Source organism: Parus major, chromosome 6 (genome assembly GCF_001522545.3).
Source record: "Parus major isolate Abel chromosome 6, Parus_major1.1, whole genome shotgun sequence".
NCBI classification, from domain to species: Eukaryota; Metazoa; Chordata; class Aves; order Passeriformes; family Paridae; genus Parus; species Parus major.
In genome coordinates this window covers 15,169,913-15,188,083 of record NC_031775.1, presented here as the reverse complement: position 1 = coordinate 15,188,083, position 18,171 = coordinate 15,169,913, and the positions used below count along the sequence as shown (strand labels likewise).

Below are 18,171 nucleotides of genomic sequence, written 5' to 3'. Positions count from 1 at the left end.
CAGTTCAAATCAAAATTCTCAATGAGGAAACTGAAATACTGTTTCAAATAGTATTGGGAACCAGATTAGTCAGTGAAACTTAGAAATCAGCTTCAGTTTACAGGTTCTGGAGGTTTTGGTTCTAGAGATTATTCCATTTCTAATTTAAAAAATGTGAAAGGAACAAAACTTAGAAAAATCTAACGTTTTATGACCCCATCAAAAATGACATATGAATTCCCATAAAGAGATGAAACCATTGTAGTCTATTAATTTATACGCTTCATTTTTGATCCCTTGCCAGTGACTGCTCTATGCTGCTTAGTTAGGGGAATGAAATAGGAAGAGGTAGATAATCCTTTGAGGCTGATATGGATATAAACCTATAGAATGATCTGTCTCAAAAAAATCACAAACAAAAAGCGGCCTAAAGCAAAGTAAAAACTCCTAAATCCTTTGACTATAGTTTGTGCTGCAGGAATGAAAACGTTCAGGCCTTGCTCACAGTTTTAGGACTTTGTAGTGAGGAATTATAAAAACTCCACAAGTGGAATTACAATGGAGGTGCTGACAGGACCTTAATGACTGTAGTATGTACAGTCGTGAGTGCCTCTTACCTGATAGAAAGTGCCATCCTGTGAGCAGACTTGCGAAGCTGAGCAGTTCTGACACCGAAACTGCGAAGGAGATGATTTTCTGATCAGATAAGAGGCATCCACAGCTGGACATACACATTTACCAATTATTGATTTTTTTAAAAAAAAATTTAAATGTAAAGGTTACAATCAATTTACTTATTTAATATCAGGAAAGACTTGTTTAATGAAAAACTTGACATTTTTCCCTTTTCTTGTCTACCTCATTTAAGGTCCACAGCTATGCCAATAAAAACTCATGGTCAATAGTACCAGAGATGAAGATTGAGGGATTCACTTGATCTTCATTCAGAAGAAGAGATTGTTAATTAACATTGCAACTTTATTGAGGAAAACAAAATCATAGAAGGCTAGATATTACTGGATTTATTACCAGCACAATGAAATTTTTAGAGGTTTTAATCATCTTTGACTTCAGGGGAGTGATTTAAAACTACATGAAAGAAGATGAACACATACCTGGCTATGTGTGTACATAAATACACTTACAAACTTAACCAGGAGTTGTCAACTCTTGAATTCAAATGTTAAATGTTAAAAACAATAGTTCTGAGATTTTTGAAAATTTTTAGTGCAAATTTCTTTTTATCAAGATCATAGTTACTGTTGCCTCCAATTCCATGCAGCTGCCAGAAGTCCACTTGTAGGCAAGGGCTGCAGTATAAAATGCCCTGAAAAAATTCCATTATCACTGAAATTATTGCCTCAAAACTTCCTAATATTTCAGCCAATGCTAACAAAAATACAAGATGGCAAACCAAGCAAACATCCACTGGTTTCTAGGCAGTACTGGAAAAAATTCTAGTTAAAGCTCCCTTACTTGTGCAATATTGGGTTTTCAGCAATCACCAAATTTCAGTACAATATTACTTTCACATTGATCAAATACTTGCTTCTATACATTGACCTTTCTAATTCCTATCAAAATCTATCCTTCCCCCTCCAGTTACAGATTAAGGTAAAACTTTTGGAAACTTGTGAATTGTTAACTCTACAGTGTATTTAATCCTCTGTCTTCTCTGTCCGTGCCCCAGTGCTTTTTATTCTGAGCACTAGGAAGCTGAAAACAAAATAAAGAACAGAAGAAGTTTGGAATTTTCTTCAGATGAGTACATTAAGGTATGTTAAATGCTTAACCTTAGCTGCACTCTGATTCAGCTTCCACTAGTAACGACAGACAAACTTGCATATACTACAAAGCAATAAAGAGTGAAGACCAATCAACAGGCACTTACAAACAAATGCATAAAAGAAAGAGAAGAAAAGGGGATATCACTTCAAACCAAAAAAATTAAATATACAAGGCAATACTAAATCAAACTGAATATCAGTCCTGAAAAAAAGTCTTTTTAAAAGATAAATACTGCAATTCTAAAATATACACATGCAGCAAGGAAAACCCATCTGGCTGTTATCTGAATGTTACTGTTATACAACATGTCCACAAAGAATAGATGTAGTACTAACAGAAACAGTAATAAAATAATTAGATTTCACCAGCAGTTTTTCAGCATCATTTTCAGTTTATTGACTGAATGAAACAGGTTCTTCCTGAAGAACTGCTGGATGCAGATTCCCCAACTATTGTAACTCAAAAGGTCACCCAAAGCAAATTTGCTGAAAAAGAACAAGGGCTTGGGTTTCAGTTACTTGACTTAAAACTCTGAGCAGAACTGGTATGTACACATTGTACATCTGCTATTTTGAAGTTTCAGAATCTACACAATATATGTGCTGCAGGGTTTCACCCATAGGGTTTTTACATAAGAAATTCAGAAAACATGCAGAAGGCATTTTTAAATAGGGTTTTTTTTGAAGGGTCATAGATTTGGGCCTAAGATGTGAAAGTATGTATAGTCTCTATAAGAAATATACCAAAACATCATTTATCAATAATGTAACAGCATTTACGTTTTCGCCTCTTAGTCTCCATCTTGTCATATAGATGAATTCCATAGTATGATCCTTCCCCATGATTTCTCCGTTGCATAGTACATCCAGCTTAAAATATAACAGAACAAACAGTAAGACCAAGGGAAGCAGATTTTTAATGTCTAAATGAACTGCTAAGTGGATCTCCAGAGTTAATCCTTCCACTCATATCACTATACAACAATTCCATCAGACACGTATATCAAACCTGGATGAATACAGCATGCTCACAATATGCCATTTTATACACTGCTATTCAACTGATATTTTTTCACTTCTGTGTTTTTATTTGAAATGTGGACAGAAGGAAGTCTGCTACCGAGGTATGAAATCACCAGTAGACTAACATTCCCTATATTTAGCTACACTACACAATATCTGTTTGAAGAGAAAGCCTTGTACTGTATTTTGGAGGCCACCTTGCTATTCCAGTGCTCTTTCAAACCCGAAGATATAAACCAGAAGTACAGTAACTTTCATTTAAAAAAATAGCTTGTAAAGAAACTTAAAAAAATTAGTTTAAAATTAACTATAAATTAAAAAAAAAATGCACTTCAAAGTATACAGATATTCCTTAATTGAAAACAAAAGGAAGAGAAAAACAATGATCTCAGTGTGAAAAATGTCTAGTTTAAACTGTATTATTGTATTTTACTGCTGCCTGCCACTGCAAATGTTTGACAATATTTTCATTACTAGAACTATAATGTTTTCTGGGTTTAGATAAAAAAAAAGTCGAAATTTTGAAGTAAGCAGATTCTTTGTAACACAAGCCATTAAGGTACCAGACAGATTAAAAACCAAATGACACCAGAAAAGGCTGGTCAGCATGTCATGACACCGTGACAAACTCCTGTGTATAGTTATAACCTGCACCAAACCTAACTCAGCCCTACCCCTGACCAAAGCTGGGAGGCTGCTGATGGTGCCAAAGGCAGCCTGCCCTTCATGGAGCCTCTGGCTCCTGCAAGAGAACAGGAATTTCCTGAAGAAATAGGCTATGCCTCATTCTAAATTCCTGTATCCCTGGAAAGAGGGAAAGCAGGTTCAAACATGATTAAATTTCATAGAAATGTATTATGTTGCAGGGAGACAAAATACAAACAATGTTTTTTTTCAAATGTACCTCATAGGAACTTGGAAGTTTTAATTTTAAGCTGAGAAACTTTTTGATAGTTCCCACGGTCACTCGAGTAGAACAGCGGATAAATTTCTTCATTAACCCCTAAAGCAACAGCAACAAATCAGAAAAAACATGTTAGAAATTCTGGAAAATGTCAGAAATCTTCAGAGCAAGAACAGCTGTAACTGATAATTTTTTCAACCAGCAACCAGTTTTACTGCACTCTCTTCTAATTCACAATGAAACCATAGGTTCATTTTTGTTTACTTGTTTTCAAAATTTAAAAGATTACAAACAAGTTCATTTGACCCATCTCTGGTTCTAAAGATACTTCAAAAAGATACAGAAAGGAAGAAAAAAACCAAAACCCAGCTACCACCAAAGCCATCAAAACCCCAAGAAGAACTTAAATAATCTATGTGTTTGTGTTAGTAATGCTGGGGGTCAAACAAATACTGCATTTCTTAGAAGTGTTAAGAACCTCCAAAGTTATACATGTAACATAACACACAGAAAATATAAGTACTTTTATTAAAAAGGTTCTTAAATATATTCTTCTTTTTATTTTTCTATTTTTAATTTAATAAAGTGTTGTTAAAATCTAAGGTGATTTCAAAAGACTTTCTCCTAGACTCAGTATGTTAGGTAATCCCCTTCAGGAATAGAAACCAAATATTATCCCTAATTCTTAAAACAGCAATTGGCAGGTATTACTCTACATATTTTGCAGACTGAAGTGACCTCCCCAAGGCCACAGACAACAGAGTCAGAATCAAGTTCACAGGTCAGAAGATCTGGATCCCAGTCATTCAGGGCACCACATATTTGATAAGCAGGTTCATTCTAGCACATTAAGACAGTAATCCTGAAGGTATGAGGCAGCTCACCTACAGCCAGCTTTATAAATACCTCTGTGGTGTGCTGTAATCTATTGAGTAATGCAGTTATATACCATAAAGGCTGTAGACTATAAAACTATAATCCACACACACACAAAAATTCCACTGTCACAGATGGCTTTCTGTATAGAACTGTATTTTTCACAAAATTCCAAAGATGCACTGAAATGCCTCAAAAGGAAGGACTAAAACTTGGAAGTGGGAACAGGTCACTACATTAAGGTTTGCTGTTAATGGCTATAAAATGATGTTGTTCCTATAGGATGCTATTCTATCATCAATAACTACAGCATGCTGCTACTCACTTTGACAACATTATCTCCTGACTGCCCATTGTTGCGCAAACAGTCAAGGCAGATTGCAATCTGTGGGTCACTCCTGTGATAGTCTTTATCTTCCTCATTTTCATCACACTCCTCATCTACTTTGGGTTTATCAGCTTTTGGACTTTCATCTGTAAAATATGAAGATCATATTATTTAAATATAAAGTAATTAAAATCACATATTTAAGGAAACATGGTGTTTTTATGAGCCGAAATTTTTCTTCACATTGACTTGACACAACTTTTATTCAGTGCATTCTTAAACTGACCAATTTAAAAATCTCTGGAAACAAATTTTTACTACTGAAATTTTAATGCAATATGCAAGCAACAGATTTTTATGGAAATAAATTGGTTGATATTCTATATTGGGTATGGCTGTCTACTTCTGCTATGTCCAATAATTAAACCCCTGCAACTGTGCATGCATCACAATCACTCAGACATATAAAGTAGCATATAGTGTGGCAGTTCAGTGACAAAAACAATGTTTTTAAATAAAGAGTGGAATAACTACACTTATATATCAAAGTAACAGGGCTAATCAATTCCTATTAACTGTCACAATAATCCAATGAAGACAAGTTCTTCTAACGTAATCAGCAGGTAAACTAAACCTTAGATTTCATCCACTTTTGACCAGATCTTAGTAGATTTACTGTAAGAACTCCAGGTGTTTCTCTCCAGAAGGATTTTACAACTAAATAGCCACATATTTACTTATTCCCCTTTAAAAAGAAAAAAATATAAGAAAATCAGAAAGGCCTGTGTATTTTTTAGCAGAGCTTATACAAACTATGTAATGGCATCCCACATGTTATCTCCTTCCATTCTGCTGTTAACAAGTTCTATTGGGTCCTGGTATAAAACTCTTAACTCTCTGGAAAAGGTACCATCTTGAAGTAACATCTTGTATAGTGTAGAAAGGTTTGGCAAAATTGAGCACTGAAATGCTAAGACTAGCAAGTACATCTAGATAAGGCTGGAAAGTATGTAATTAATAACCATAAAATGGAGAAAGTTTTACAGATTTAGAGTACAGTGCACAATAATCTTATTGTATACGTCTGGGTTATTTTCTGTATTCCCAACTTACTTATTTTGACTTAAAACAAAGGCTGCTCTCTGTTGGAATGAACCATTATCACAATTAACAAGAATAAGCTGCTTTCATGTTTTTTATAAAACCTTCATATCAAGTTCTGCTGCTTACTTACACTTAACAGACTTCAAAAGGAAATTAGAAGAGTTAAGATGAGAAAATAGAATGTAAACTTTAATAAACACCAAGGCATGACTAAGTTTCTTGACACAGTATTTAGTGTTTTACTTATTAGTGCCTGATTAGTTTACATATTCAGGATGAGTTTTAAGCTATATTCATTACTTTTTTCTCTTAAAATTTTCAAGTTTTCAGTAAATATGAAAAATTTATCCCCAAGTAGCTATGGACACATTTAGTTGAATGTGTATCACACATACATTTTGATCCTATCACCTTCCTATGAGCAGAATTTACAGTATTAAACCACAGATTTCTTTTTTTTCTGAAAGTCCAGGAAAGAAACTCTATTAATGGTGCAGGTGCAGTCCACCTGTCACAAGCATTTGTTCACTTCAGGCTGGAAGAGTACCAATGAATATTTTTTCTCTGTACCATGGTGTTTCATCATTCATCAATTCTTTCTGGTAACCACTCTCCTACAGAAGTCACCAATGCCTGAGATATGCTTTATTGTTTGGGGCTTTTTCCTTCTGGTATGTGAACATTTTAAGTCCTTGGATTTTTTACAGCTCTTAGATGGTCAGGTTAGGAACTGTGCTGTGACCTGTGGCACAGGATATAACAAACCACAGTGACAATCTGATTGCAGGGCATGGTATTGACAACTGAAACAGTCTCTTCTAAATGAAATTATTCTCAGCAAATAATTTCTTCCCAGGCAATGTTCTAAATGCTTGTGTATGGCAGAAAATATCTTAAGCGTTCATAATCTGTCTCAATGAGTTGTCATGACTTTCAAATGGTTTGTAGAGACAAAGTTCCATAGCCCTGGGCTACAGTCACTAATGGAGTTGGATACATCCTAGCTACTCAAAAGTATAATTTGTGAGTTACAGCCTTCCTCTCATTCACAAAGACAATTTAAGCTCTCACTACACTTAGTCAATTAGGTTTATCATTAGGTTTATCATTAAATCAGGAGAGGTTTATCATTAAATCAGGAGAGGAAGGTAAGAACCAGAAGAGTAAGTTGGTCAACACTAAGTCATATTCTATAAATTTGCAAATTATCTGTTAATTTTTTCTATATATATAGCAGAAGACCATTTTCTAAACAGCTGAGAAATGTCTATATCTCACAAAAATATTTTCTAAGTATTTTAAAAGCTAAACAGGTATACACTACATAGTATACTGTAGGAGACATATAGTTTGTTAGTTTTATTAGTATTAAATATTATTTATTATTATTAAATATTATTTATTAGTATTAAACTGTTCTGCAATTCTTAATTTATTTATATAATAGAGAAAATAACACTGTCCCTTACAATGGATGCCAAATGCAAATCAACAAACCTTGTGAGAAAGAAAACGAAATGTTATGAAGTTGAAAAGAAGACATTATAAAGAAATGAATGCAGAAGAATATTATAAGATGTTTACTTGACAGTTACCCTTTACTGAAAATAGCTGTTTTTTAAACTAGTAGAGTCTTTCAAAAGTTCTTTAAAATCAAATCAAATAGGCTATGGTATTAAAAACTTGATGTCAAAATAAAGGGGCATAAAACCAACTGGATGTAGTCCTCACTTAGCATTTCAATACAAAGTTTCAAAGTTCATGGGTCAACTCCAAAAAATGAAACAAAACAAAGCAAAAAAACAAACAAAAAACCCAACCAAAAAGAAACAAAAAAGCATTGTGGAATCTATATAAAACAATTATTTAGCATGTGTGGAAAACTGTTTTACTACTTGTCATAACTAATTCTTGACAACCTCCTACTTAACAGATGGTCAAATTTGGTAACAGCAAGTAATTTTAAAAAACTCTGTAAAAAAATTCTGTATCTTGCTCTATTAAGAAAATTAAGAATTCAGCTGGACAATTTTGAGAGCATTGCAAGCAAAAGCCTAGGGTAGTGAAATAAAAATAATGGTAAAAGAGCTAGAGTTTGTTAGCCAACTGGTTGATAGATAAACAGTATGTGAAGGCTATACTTATTATATATATGATATATGGTATACGATATATGATATATTATATATACTTGCAGAGATCTGCTACAAGTTTCTATAGTATCTTTGAATTCAGTAAAAACAAAATGTACTTGTGTGAGTGAAGAAACTGGTCTTAATAAGCAGTCTTAACACACAGATGAGAGAGGGAAAAAATCATCACCTTGTCCATTTTCTTGAGGTTTGTTTTTCTTCCAAAATTCGATCTCTCGCTGCAGTTCCTCTAGTTAACATCAAAAAGAGTAATGCAAATTTTTAAATCAATACCAGGTATATAATTAGAAATATCCATATTCCCTCCACCAACCCAAACAGTTCCCAAAGCCAAATGAGAAACTTACGTTCTCGGAGTCCAGGCACCAACTTAAATATAATTTCCTCTAAGGTGTTATCCAGCCTTTCAGAGGGAAAAAATACATTTCACATTAAATGGAAACTAGCATTTTAAATATTTTTAGTATTTAAATAACAAAAACTTTTGAATAATTGAGTTGCATTTTTCTGGTAAATAAGAAATCCTGTCAAAGCCAACTGATTTGAGAGACAACATGCATTAAAACTTAACCACCTCCTAAATGGATTTATCATAGAAATAAACAAGGAATTTGTTTTTTAATGTATAAAGATAAGAATGTAACAAATGAGAAAAATAATGCGCTCTAAAATTTTTATTTTTTGAATTTGTATTATATGCCAACAATGGTGTTACTAGAAGGAACAGACTGGAAAAGTAGTACCCAATTTTAAGGTCCAGCTCATGAGTAGTAAGCATGTAAATTATAAACTCCATTATCATATTAAGTGTTGAAGTGCTTTGGTAATAAGCCTGTTTAGGAAAACTGAACAGACTATTTCCTACTTACCACACCACAGACAAGCCAGTCTTGGCAGGATAAAGAAGACCACAGTGCATCCATGCTGCTCTGACTTGACAGTTCTCAGTACCCAGCATAATTAATGTGAACTTTTTAATCTGCCATGAGTTGTAAACCAGAAGACAGTACACAGCACAGGCATGTCCTGTGATACCCTGATAATAGTGCCAAAACTAGTTATTATGGTCCCTTCCAATGAACACACTGCAGTTACCCCTTGTTGCTGAAGCTAAAATACTTTTCTTTCCTTCCCTCTGAATTTAACCAACTCTTCTACCCATTTAGTTTATCATCTGCTTTCTAGCTCCATATCCTCTCCTGGTCTCTTATCCTTCACTTTCCTCTGGCTTTCATTCTGTTTCCTTTTCCTTCCCCTCCTTTGCCCTTTATGTTCTTTCTTGTCAACAGAAACTCCCATTGCCCACAGCCTAAACAAAATCTCATGACAAAATAAAATACTAAGCAATACAGAGAAATTAAGTACCTTGACATTCAGTCAGAATCAGGCATATTTTAAATTGCCTTATTTTTTCATCTCAATAACAATATATTTCTTTACATATATATTTGCAAATACACATGTGTACATGGTATTAATAATACACTATAGGCCTGTTAAAAAACCCCTAGCTGTTCTGTCATTTGATCACCAATAGTTGCAAATTAGGAGTATGACTGAATACTTTTTATTGTAGAGGAATGCTTACAATCCATATAAATTGATAACAATTATCTAAAAATATGAGTATTCAAGGTTCTCCTTACAGAATTTGTACTTGTCTTCAATGTTTACAATTAGACCCATTAACCCAACCATCAAGTTCTGAGACTAGATCCCTGTGATATCCATCAGTAGATACAGGCACACCGTAGGAATATTCATGTTTAGTGGTAACCACAATCCCTTTTTAATTGCTGCTTCTTAAGGGGACAACAACAATTCAGCAAGTGAAATGTACCTCCCAGAAAACTAAGCAGCATAGAGAGAAGTTTCTCACTGCTTAGAAGGAAATCCAAATTGTAGGATGTCTGAGTGCTTGAGTTCTGACACATGACAACATGGGTCTACCTTCCCAGCTGGTGTATCTGCTCTCTCAGTGTCTAAGGTAACTACATGGTACTGCTCTCTGGGAGGTTCCCACAGCAGAGCACTGGGAACCTGGGAACATGGCTTAGAAATGGGATTAATTTCACTCTGTAAGAAAGCTCCAATCTTCATAATTTACTCATTAAAAGAAATGAAATAAGAATTTCAAAAGAGAACATCACTACCTTAATTAAAAACCCCTCTGTTCTCCAGGATGGTATAATACATGCTGGGTTTCTTTCATTTACTTTTGAAAATTCCCATTTAGCACTTTCTAATTTATTTTCAATTGCACAAACCAAAAGTCACTGGTAATAGCAAAAAATCCAGTATACTTTGCAAATTTACAATGCTAGAAGCAAGAAGTGGCTTCACACTCAAGTCAACGACTTAATTTTCTTCCAAAAACTAAACAAAAAAGCCTTCTTTCTTTACAGAGGATAAAAACTAATCAATACTCTGACAAGGGGCAGGAAAAAAAAGTCATCTGATCTTTAAATGCAGGGAAATGGAAACTTTAGGGAAAAATGAAATTATTACAAGATTCCCAATTTCAGATGCATCTTTCAGTGTTCCCATGATCCACACATGTAAGCACTCTGACATAAAGATTTGTATTTCCATGACTCACATCAAACCCATTCCAAAATGAAACTATTTGAAAAAGGTGATCTTAGTGATGTACTATGATACTTCCTGTTAATGCTGAAACAAGAACATCGGTATTTTAGACACCTTTCCATTCCCACATCTTGCAACTGTCTTCAAAATCTCCAAACCAGAACATATAGAAAAAAGAACCAAGCATTTCTGTCAACTTAGTATAGCTCCTTTTTACACCTCTTCTATAGTATTGAGTCAGTTACAAGATCAACACTCTGATAATTATCAGAAAATGTGAACCCAGCTAAGACTATTGCTCAGGAAAACTTGCATGCACAGGAGTATGCTAGCAAAAGAAAAAGAAGTCTGCCCTCATGGCATGATCAACACAGACCCTATTGAGTACTGATGATGCAGAATTCTGCTAAATCAGCAAAGAGAATTCTTAAAATTGAACACTCTTCCTACATTCTTATTTTAGAGCTCAATGTTGACTTTCAGACTTAGTCTTGTAGTTACAACAGACCTAAGTGCTGCCAACTAAGAGATGCATGTAAAAAGCTCACATAGTTATGAAGTTACTCAGAACTGAGTTTAGAAGTAGTTTATAAAGCTTATCTGAGAGATCTTAGTTAAAACTACTAAGTGGTGTTCAACACTATTTCTCAGAAAACGACAGCATTCTTTAGCAATGACGGGGCTGATCTCCCTGGTCAGAGTGTAAGACTTGTATTAAGTTATGCAGGCAACATCCAGAAAAGATAATTCCATTGCATGGCTCACATGCTCTTCTGATCATTAGTTTAGCAAATGTTCAAAATTGGTTCATAAAGTACAACCAGGAAACTACTACGTATATGCAGTTTCTTGGCAAAGAGACCAAATGACTCTAAAAGGAATTTCAGGAAATAATTGCATAGAAAATAGCTCTTGCCACATTTCTGGCTTGTGCTCTCAACTTTCCTCACCCATCTATAATCTCCTGCTCAAAGGACCATTTTACTAAATGTAAACAGTAGATGTTTACATTTTTCAGAATTCAGAAAATGCATTTTTCATCTCATATGAAGTGGTCCTATCAGAATAGAAGAAATATTTCTAAATGCTTTTGTTTTCAGCTTATTAGTAGCCTATAGCATTTATGCCATTATGACTCACACTGCACCTCAGAAACTGACAGGAAATCAGAAAAATAATCTACATAAACCTGCTCAGCCCTACCCTTCCAAAAACATGATGACAAAGATGACAAAGACTTAGGCCAATAACACCCTTTACAGTTGCTGAATTCAATCTCTCTCAGTTATCCTCTTGGTACATAACTGAAGCATGGGAATGGTTGTGCACATGTGGATCAGTCAAAAATCAAAGCAATGAATGACAAATTGTAACAAAACCAGTGACATCAGGAAATTAGACCAAGCCTAGTAAATTCCAGATGTAAATTTATATTTTTACATTAATGTAAGAATAAGTCCTACTAAGTCCACAACAGTTTTACAAAATAATAATACTGGGGGATGGGGTGGAGGTAGTGCTGGAAGTAAGGGCAGGGAGTGCCTTCATCACTCCAGAAAAACATGAAGTTCTTCCACATATGATGACATTTCTTGATTTTTCTATCTTATCAGGTGTCTTATCATCTTTGTTTCAACATAACACCACTAAAAGTGAATCCAGAATTTCAGGATAAATACTTGTTTCTAAAAAGGTGTGTTAATATAATATAAAAAAATCTCAAGAAAGGGTGTTTTTAATGGAAAAACTTTTTTCATGAGTGTCTTTTCATTAATCTTACAGTGTATTTCAATTCAGATTGGTAGAGTTATGCCCTGAAAAACACTATTTTTAATATGAGTCATTTTCTATATGTTGCTGTAAAAAGAAAAAGTTGCCAAGAGGTTTGGAATGCCCTAAATAATTTGAAAAAACAACCCTCTAGAATTTAGTTTCATGTAAAGAATAAAAGGTATCTGGTTCATTTATGTATTTACTAGGGATATTAATCTTGTTTTTAAACTTATACAATATAAGCACTATTTCTATATCTTTCCCTTAAGTTTCCTCTTTTTACTATATCTGAAAAAAATCAATTTAGAATGTAGTAATGAGAAAATGACAACCTATATGGCTTAGAACAGCTTATATATGTATTATACAAATAAGCAGAACTATTATTTGGCTTTTAGGATAAAGATGTTAAGATACTTTTTTTGTTACTCTTCCATTTCAGCAAATTTTGTGAAATAGATTCTTACCTTAACATTTCTAGTGGATTGGTCTCATGCACTTGGTTGCCACACCTGGGACAGTCATTGCTGTCTTCAAAGTGTTGGACAATACAAGTCTTACAAACTAAGTCAGAGAAGGAAAAAAAAAAGAAAAACTCACTTAGACAAAATCTAAATAATATTGCTCAAGTGTGACCTGTATAATGTATAATGATACCTGGTAGCTACTTCATGCATGAGAAATAAAAGAGTATTGTTTTAAAGTAAATAATTACAATGTAACTTATTCCCTTCTTGTTCCTCAAAACCATAGTTAGTTCTGCTCTGCTGAGACGCCAAGGTCAGCAGCAGCACAGGTTGGACAAGCATTGTTTTAAATTATGAGATATTTTTGCTACTTAGAATTCTCCCAGTGTAACACATGAAGCCTGCAGCCTGCACCACCTTAAAGAACAGGTTCTCAGGTGTGAGCTGGGCAACTTCAGCCAGCAGAGCCCACCATCACCTCAGCTGATCTGAAAATGACTTACACACATCACTTCTGTTCCAATGGTGTTGCTTGCAGCTGAAAATACTGGTTTAAATAGTTGTTGTAAGAGAGAAGGCCACAGAAATTGTACACAGGTTCAAAATGTTTCCCTCTCGACAAAGTGCTTCCCAAAACAATGACAGAACGTACACTCACCATTTAATATTTGAATCTTATAATGAAAAACCACGATCAGGGCCATGGCAAGCATCAATATACCCAAACCAATGTGAATTCAAAAACCAATTAACTGAAAGTAAACTAAACAAGGTGCTACACTACTGTTGCTTCCAAATGATTAATTACAGACTGTAGATTTTAATGTCATTAATAATGGAAGCCAAACTGATGAGAACAAATATGTCTGCTGTTATTACTGCACAAGAATGTCCTGGATGGAGATAAACTCTACCCTGTTCTTATTATTAATTCACCTACACTGAAATAAGAACTGCAAATTCATCAGTAAATGGACTGAAAAAATAAATGGACTGCTGTGATTGCAATATGCTTTCTGCTGAAACACTGTATTTTTTTCATCATTACTTAAAGAAGAATGAACATGTCTAAACAAGTTGGTAAATTCTAATTACAAGACAACTCTAGGAATCCTCAACTTCCTTTAACAAACAAAGCCTTGCCTCAGAATGCTCAGAAGGATTATTTCAAATCAGCTGATGCTGATAAGGCATACACGTTAAACTTCCATGTAGGTGTTTCTTCCAACTGCTTAAATCACTAACTTAAAGACATTAACTTCACAGCCCAAGTTTCTCAATGAATTGTAAAATAACTCTTCAGTCAGTTGAGCTTTTCAGCTGCAGCACTTGATAGCTCATAATCCTGGCTGAATACATTGCTTCTGTCAGGAGAAAGTGTATGGGTTAGTGACGGGTGATGACAATAATGATGAACCACCAGGTTAAGAGTCATTAATTGTCTCAGAAATGTCATTAGTTGGAAACATCAGTTTGAAGAGTGTGGGGGGAAAAGGGCTGAGGATGCATGTATGATGATGAAATTGTGAAGTCTAACACAGGTGCAAGTTCCTGTCATTTGGAAATTCAGTTGAAAGTCACTGATGTAAGTAACAGAAGGTTTTGGCTTACTCTAAACCTCTTCTAACTTGACTTCATAGAAACTGAGCTTAAAGATAACTTTTTTTCAATGGAGTTTTATCTGCTAACTCCTATAATAAAGGAAGGAGTTAGTCTTTATTTTTTTTGGCAAGCCTTCTGTCTGGTATAAACAGCAGCATCTCTATGGAGTCTTTCTAGCCTGACACCAGCTTAAAATGAGAAAGAATAAACAAAGTGGAAAAAATTGCATAAATGTAATTGGAACTGGTCAATAGCAATTTTGAAAGTGATAAGCTCAACCCCTAACCTTCTCCTGTTTGGAAAATGTCCAGGCTGGATGAGGCTCTGAGCAACCTGAACTAGTGGAGGGTGTCCCTGCCCATGAGAGGAGGGTCAGAACTAACAAAGGGTCTGTTCAGCCCAAACCATTCTATGAATATTTTTTGGAACAGAAACTCAGAGAATTAGCACAAAAATTCTCCAAAAGGAGAAAGGGCTTTGTATCAATAGCAGAGTGATTTGGTTTCTTTTCTGTAAGCAATAGAGTTAGCCTCCTTCTGAAAGAATTTCCTTGCATTTTAGGAAAACTTTCTGAAATTCTTAAGAGAATTTAATTCCCTTCAGTTGCCCTGAGGATTTCTGCTCCACTCATGTCAGAGAAGTTCTTAAAGTTTGTGATGAGGTGACACTGTTCTTACTGCATTGATTTGTCTTGTAAAATATATTCTACACTTGGGCTTCCTAGGTTTTTTGTTTGTTTTCCAAGCTAAATACAAATAGGGCTTATCTGAGCTATAGCTTTTATTCACACCTAGAAGAAATCTGAAATTATTACTATTCAGAAGCACTCCATGTCATGGGATCAATAACTAATACACTTATTTAAGTCAGATAATTGATTCCATGAAACATCCCAAACACTAAACACTGCTAAACATAAAGCATGCTAATATCCACAAGAATGTAACTTGAAGAAATATTGCTAATATAAACCAATCTATGGAAAGGAACTGAATTTCGCAGTCTGAATATATTATGGTGCATTCTTTATACCTTTTGTTTTTGAGAGAAGATTACACCCTTGGAAATCATGCACAGTTCAAGAAAGAACCTAATGATTAATGAAGAGCTTCATTTCCAGTGTGGGAAAGGTCTTTGAGTACAATAGATACAGAGAAGACATCATAAGGAATCAAGAACCTTATTCCAGTCCTATATGGATGTTTCCTGTTTCAAGAAAAACACAGATCTGGATCATGTGTTTGTACAGCCAGCTCAATACCATAAAACCCCATTGAAACTGTAAATAAATTCTGAACTAACCTAAAAAACCTTTTGCATTTTCTCATGTAGAGCTACAGTGCTATGAGACTTTGCCAACCAAAACTATATGTGATTTACCAACAGGAATACAAGGGTGAAAAAATATATATAAATTCTAGCATACAAGAATAATGAACTGATACATGATATTCCTAGTGGGATCATCAACCAATGTTTCCCTATTGACAGGTATAATCAGCCTCTGCTACTCTCAATATAAAACACTGAACATTTTTCAAAGCTTATCTCTGCAGTTTCAGAAAATGTGATGAAATCTTAATATTGGTGAAAAAGTTAGGCAAAAAAGGAATCCTTAAACACAATTAAAAGTCAAATATAGTTAATTCACCGCCTTAGGGAAAAAAACAAACTCTGAACCAAAATCCTTTAACAAAAATTAACATTAACAAAATACCATGTTTTCATTTGCTTTATTGTAGGTTATGGTAGGGCAGCAAACAGGCAAAAGAAAACTGCTTAACCAAAGTGTACACTTTGCAGAATTTTGAGGGATATGCTACACATGCCAGTGAAATGAGAACCTGAATTTCAAAGTTGTACGATGACATTTCATATGAGACACAATAGAAGTTGAGCTCACGTAAGATGACTTTCTGTGGCTGATAAAAGTGCTTGTGTGACATATGCTAATTGGCCTGCAACCATAACAATGCTATTTTCCAATACAGAGATATCTGGTTCACACATTCTTTCAGATCTCTGTAACCAGATGAAAAACACAGATACAAGTGCCAAGACTGTGCTGTATGTCACAAACAAATAAAAAAAGTACATATCTTATGAATATTTACATACATATGTATCCCTCCAGGTTACTGCTTAAATGGTGATTAATGAGGTACCTAAATAAAACTTCATATTGCATTTTTAAATTAAGTATTTTACAAGATAAAGTTTAATTAGTTAATTGTGGTACAAATTCTTTGTCAGAACTTAGCCTTTGAATTCTTCCAAGGATCTCCTTTCTCAAAGTTAATCACTCTGATTCAGTGAGCAAAGGAAGGGCACAGGATATCTACAGCTAGTGAACATCAAACCCATCTCACTGATGGCACAGAAGTGTAACAAGCCATTTGGTATGTTTACTGAAGTATTTAATAATCTACCTTAAATCTGCTTTAAAAGCACTTACTTTTAAGGAAAGTGTTCACTTAAAAATAGGACAGAAAACTTTCAATTCACTTAACCACCTTTTTCAGAAAACATACAAGTGGGACTACTTGACTCTTAGTTACAATTACCAGACACAGTCATACTGGACTCTCTTCTGTTAAAAGGGAGAGAGAATTTCAGTATGTGATAACCAAGATGTTTTGTGTTGAAAACAATTTCAAAATAACATTTAAGCCCTGCTACATGCCATTGACTAAAGTTTCTGCAGGAGGAGGAGTCTGAAGGCAGCTCAGCTTGCTTGTCTGAGGGTGAGAATTTTTGCTGCAGTGAAGTTTTTTTGGGATCTTCTGTTGACAGCATAGGTTTTTAGCAGAATCTGAAAAACACTCTGGTTGGAAGATTATTTGATATTGAAAATTATATCTCTAGTAAATTTCTTGCAGGGAAGGACATTTCTGAAAGTTCCTAGACCGCCTTGGTTGGCAATTTCTTAACACAAATATTAGAGACCAACTAGGAGTAAAGCATCTTTTGATTTCCTGTTCATAAACAGGGAAAAGCTGGTGATGAATACAGCCACTGAGAGCAGCTTGCCTTGAGGTGAGTTGAGGATCTTGAGGAAGGATACACACTTAAACAGCACAGTTAGGCCTCTGAAGTTCAGGACATGGACTTTAGCTTGTTTAAGCAACCACTCAGCACATTTCCCAAGGAGACCATCACTGGAAAGAGACTTGGAGAGAGCTGGCTGAGCTACACAGTCCACTGTAGGGGAAATTTTGTCAGAGGAACTGCTCAGTGCACAGGAATTGCTTAGCGCACATGGTTCCTAATTAATATGCAAAAGGAGATTAGAAGTTGAAACAAGAATGGGAAACAAAAGGATATAAAATCACTATTCTGGCACTCAGAGACTAAACTAGGAAAGCCACAGCCCAGCCATAGCTAAAACTGATGAGAGACATAAGGGAATTGTGTAAGTATGCTAGTAGCTGAAGGAAGTTTAAACAAAATATGCCTGTTAATGAATGAGGGAAAAACTCAGGAATAGTTTATACAGAAAGGTTTGAAATCCTCAATATTTTTTTGCCTTGGTCTTCACAGGCAGCACTTGGTGCCAGATCTCCCTGCATGATCTCTCCAGCTTGAT

At 34.7% G+C, this 18,171-nt stretch overlaps 1 protein-coding gene across 2 annotated transcripts in view; it reads right to left on the bottom strand.

Annotated features, from left to right (window-relative positions):
- The window catches only part of PCGF5 (polycomb group ring finger 5), a 66,924-nt gene that overhangs the window by 10,967 nt on the left and 37,786 nt on the right, over positions 1-18,171 (bottom strand). Inside the window, exons 5-11 of one of the 2 annotated variants that reach the window (XM_015633165.1) lie at positions 12,984-13,080; positions 8,502-8,557; positions 8,324-8,383; positions 4,895-5,043; positions 3,694-3,792; positions 2,547-2,636; positions 597-656 (exon numbers count right to left, since the gene is read on the bottom strand). In XM_015633165.1, the coding sequence (XP_015488651.1) occupies positions 597-656; positions 2,547-2,636; positions 3,694-3,792; positions 4,895-5,043; positions 8,324-8,383; positions 8,502-8,557; positions 12,984-13,080 (611 nt within the window). The remainder of the gene's footprint in view (positions 1-596; positions 657-2,546; positions 2,637-3,693; positions 3,793-4,894; positions 5,044-8,323; positions 8,384-8,501; positions 8,558-12,983; positions 13,081-18,171) is intronic. The other variant, XM_033515517.1, reaches the window with a different exon arrangement.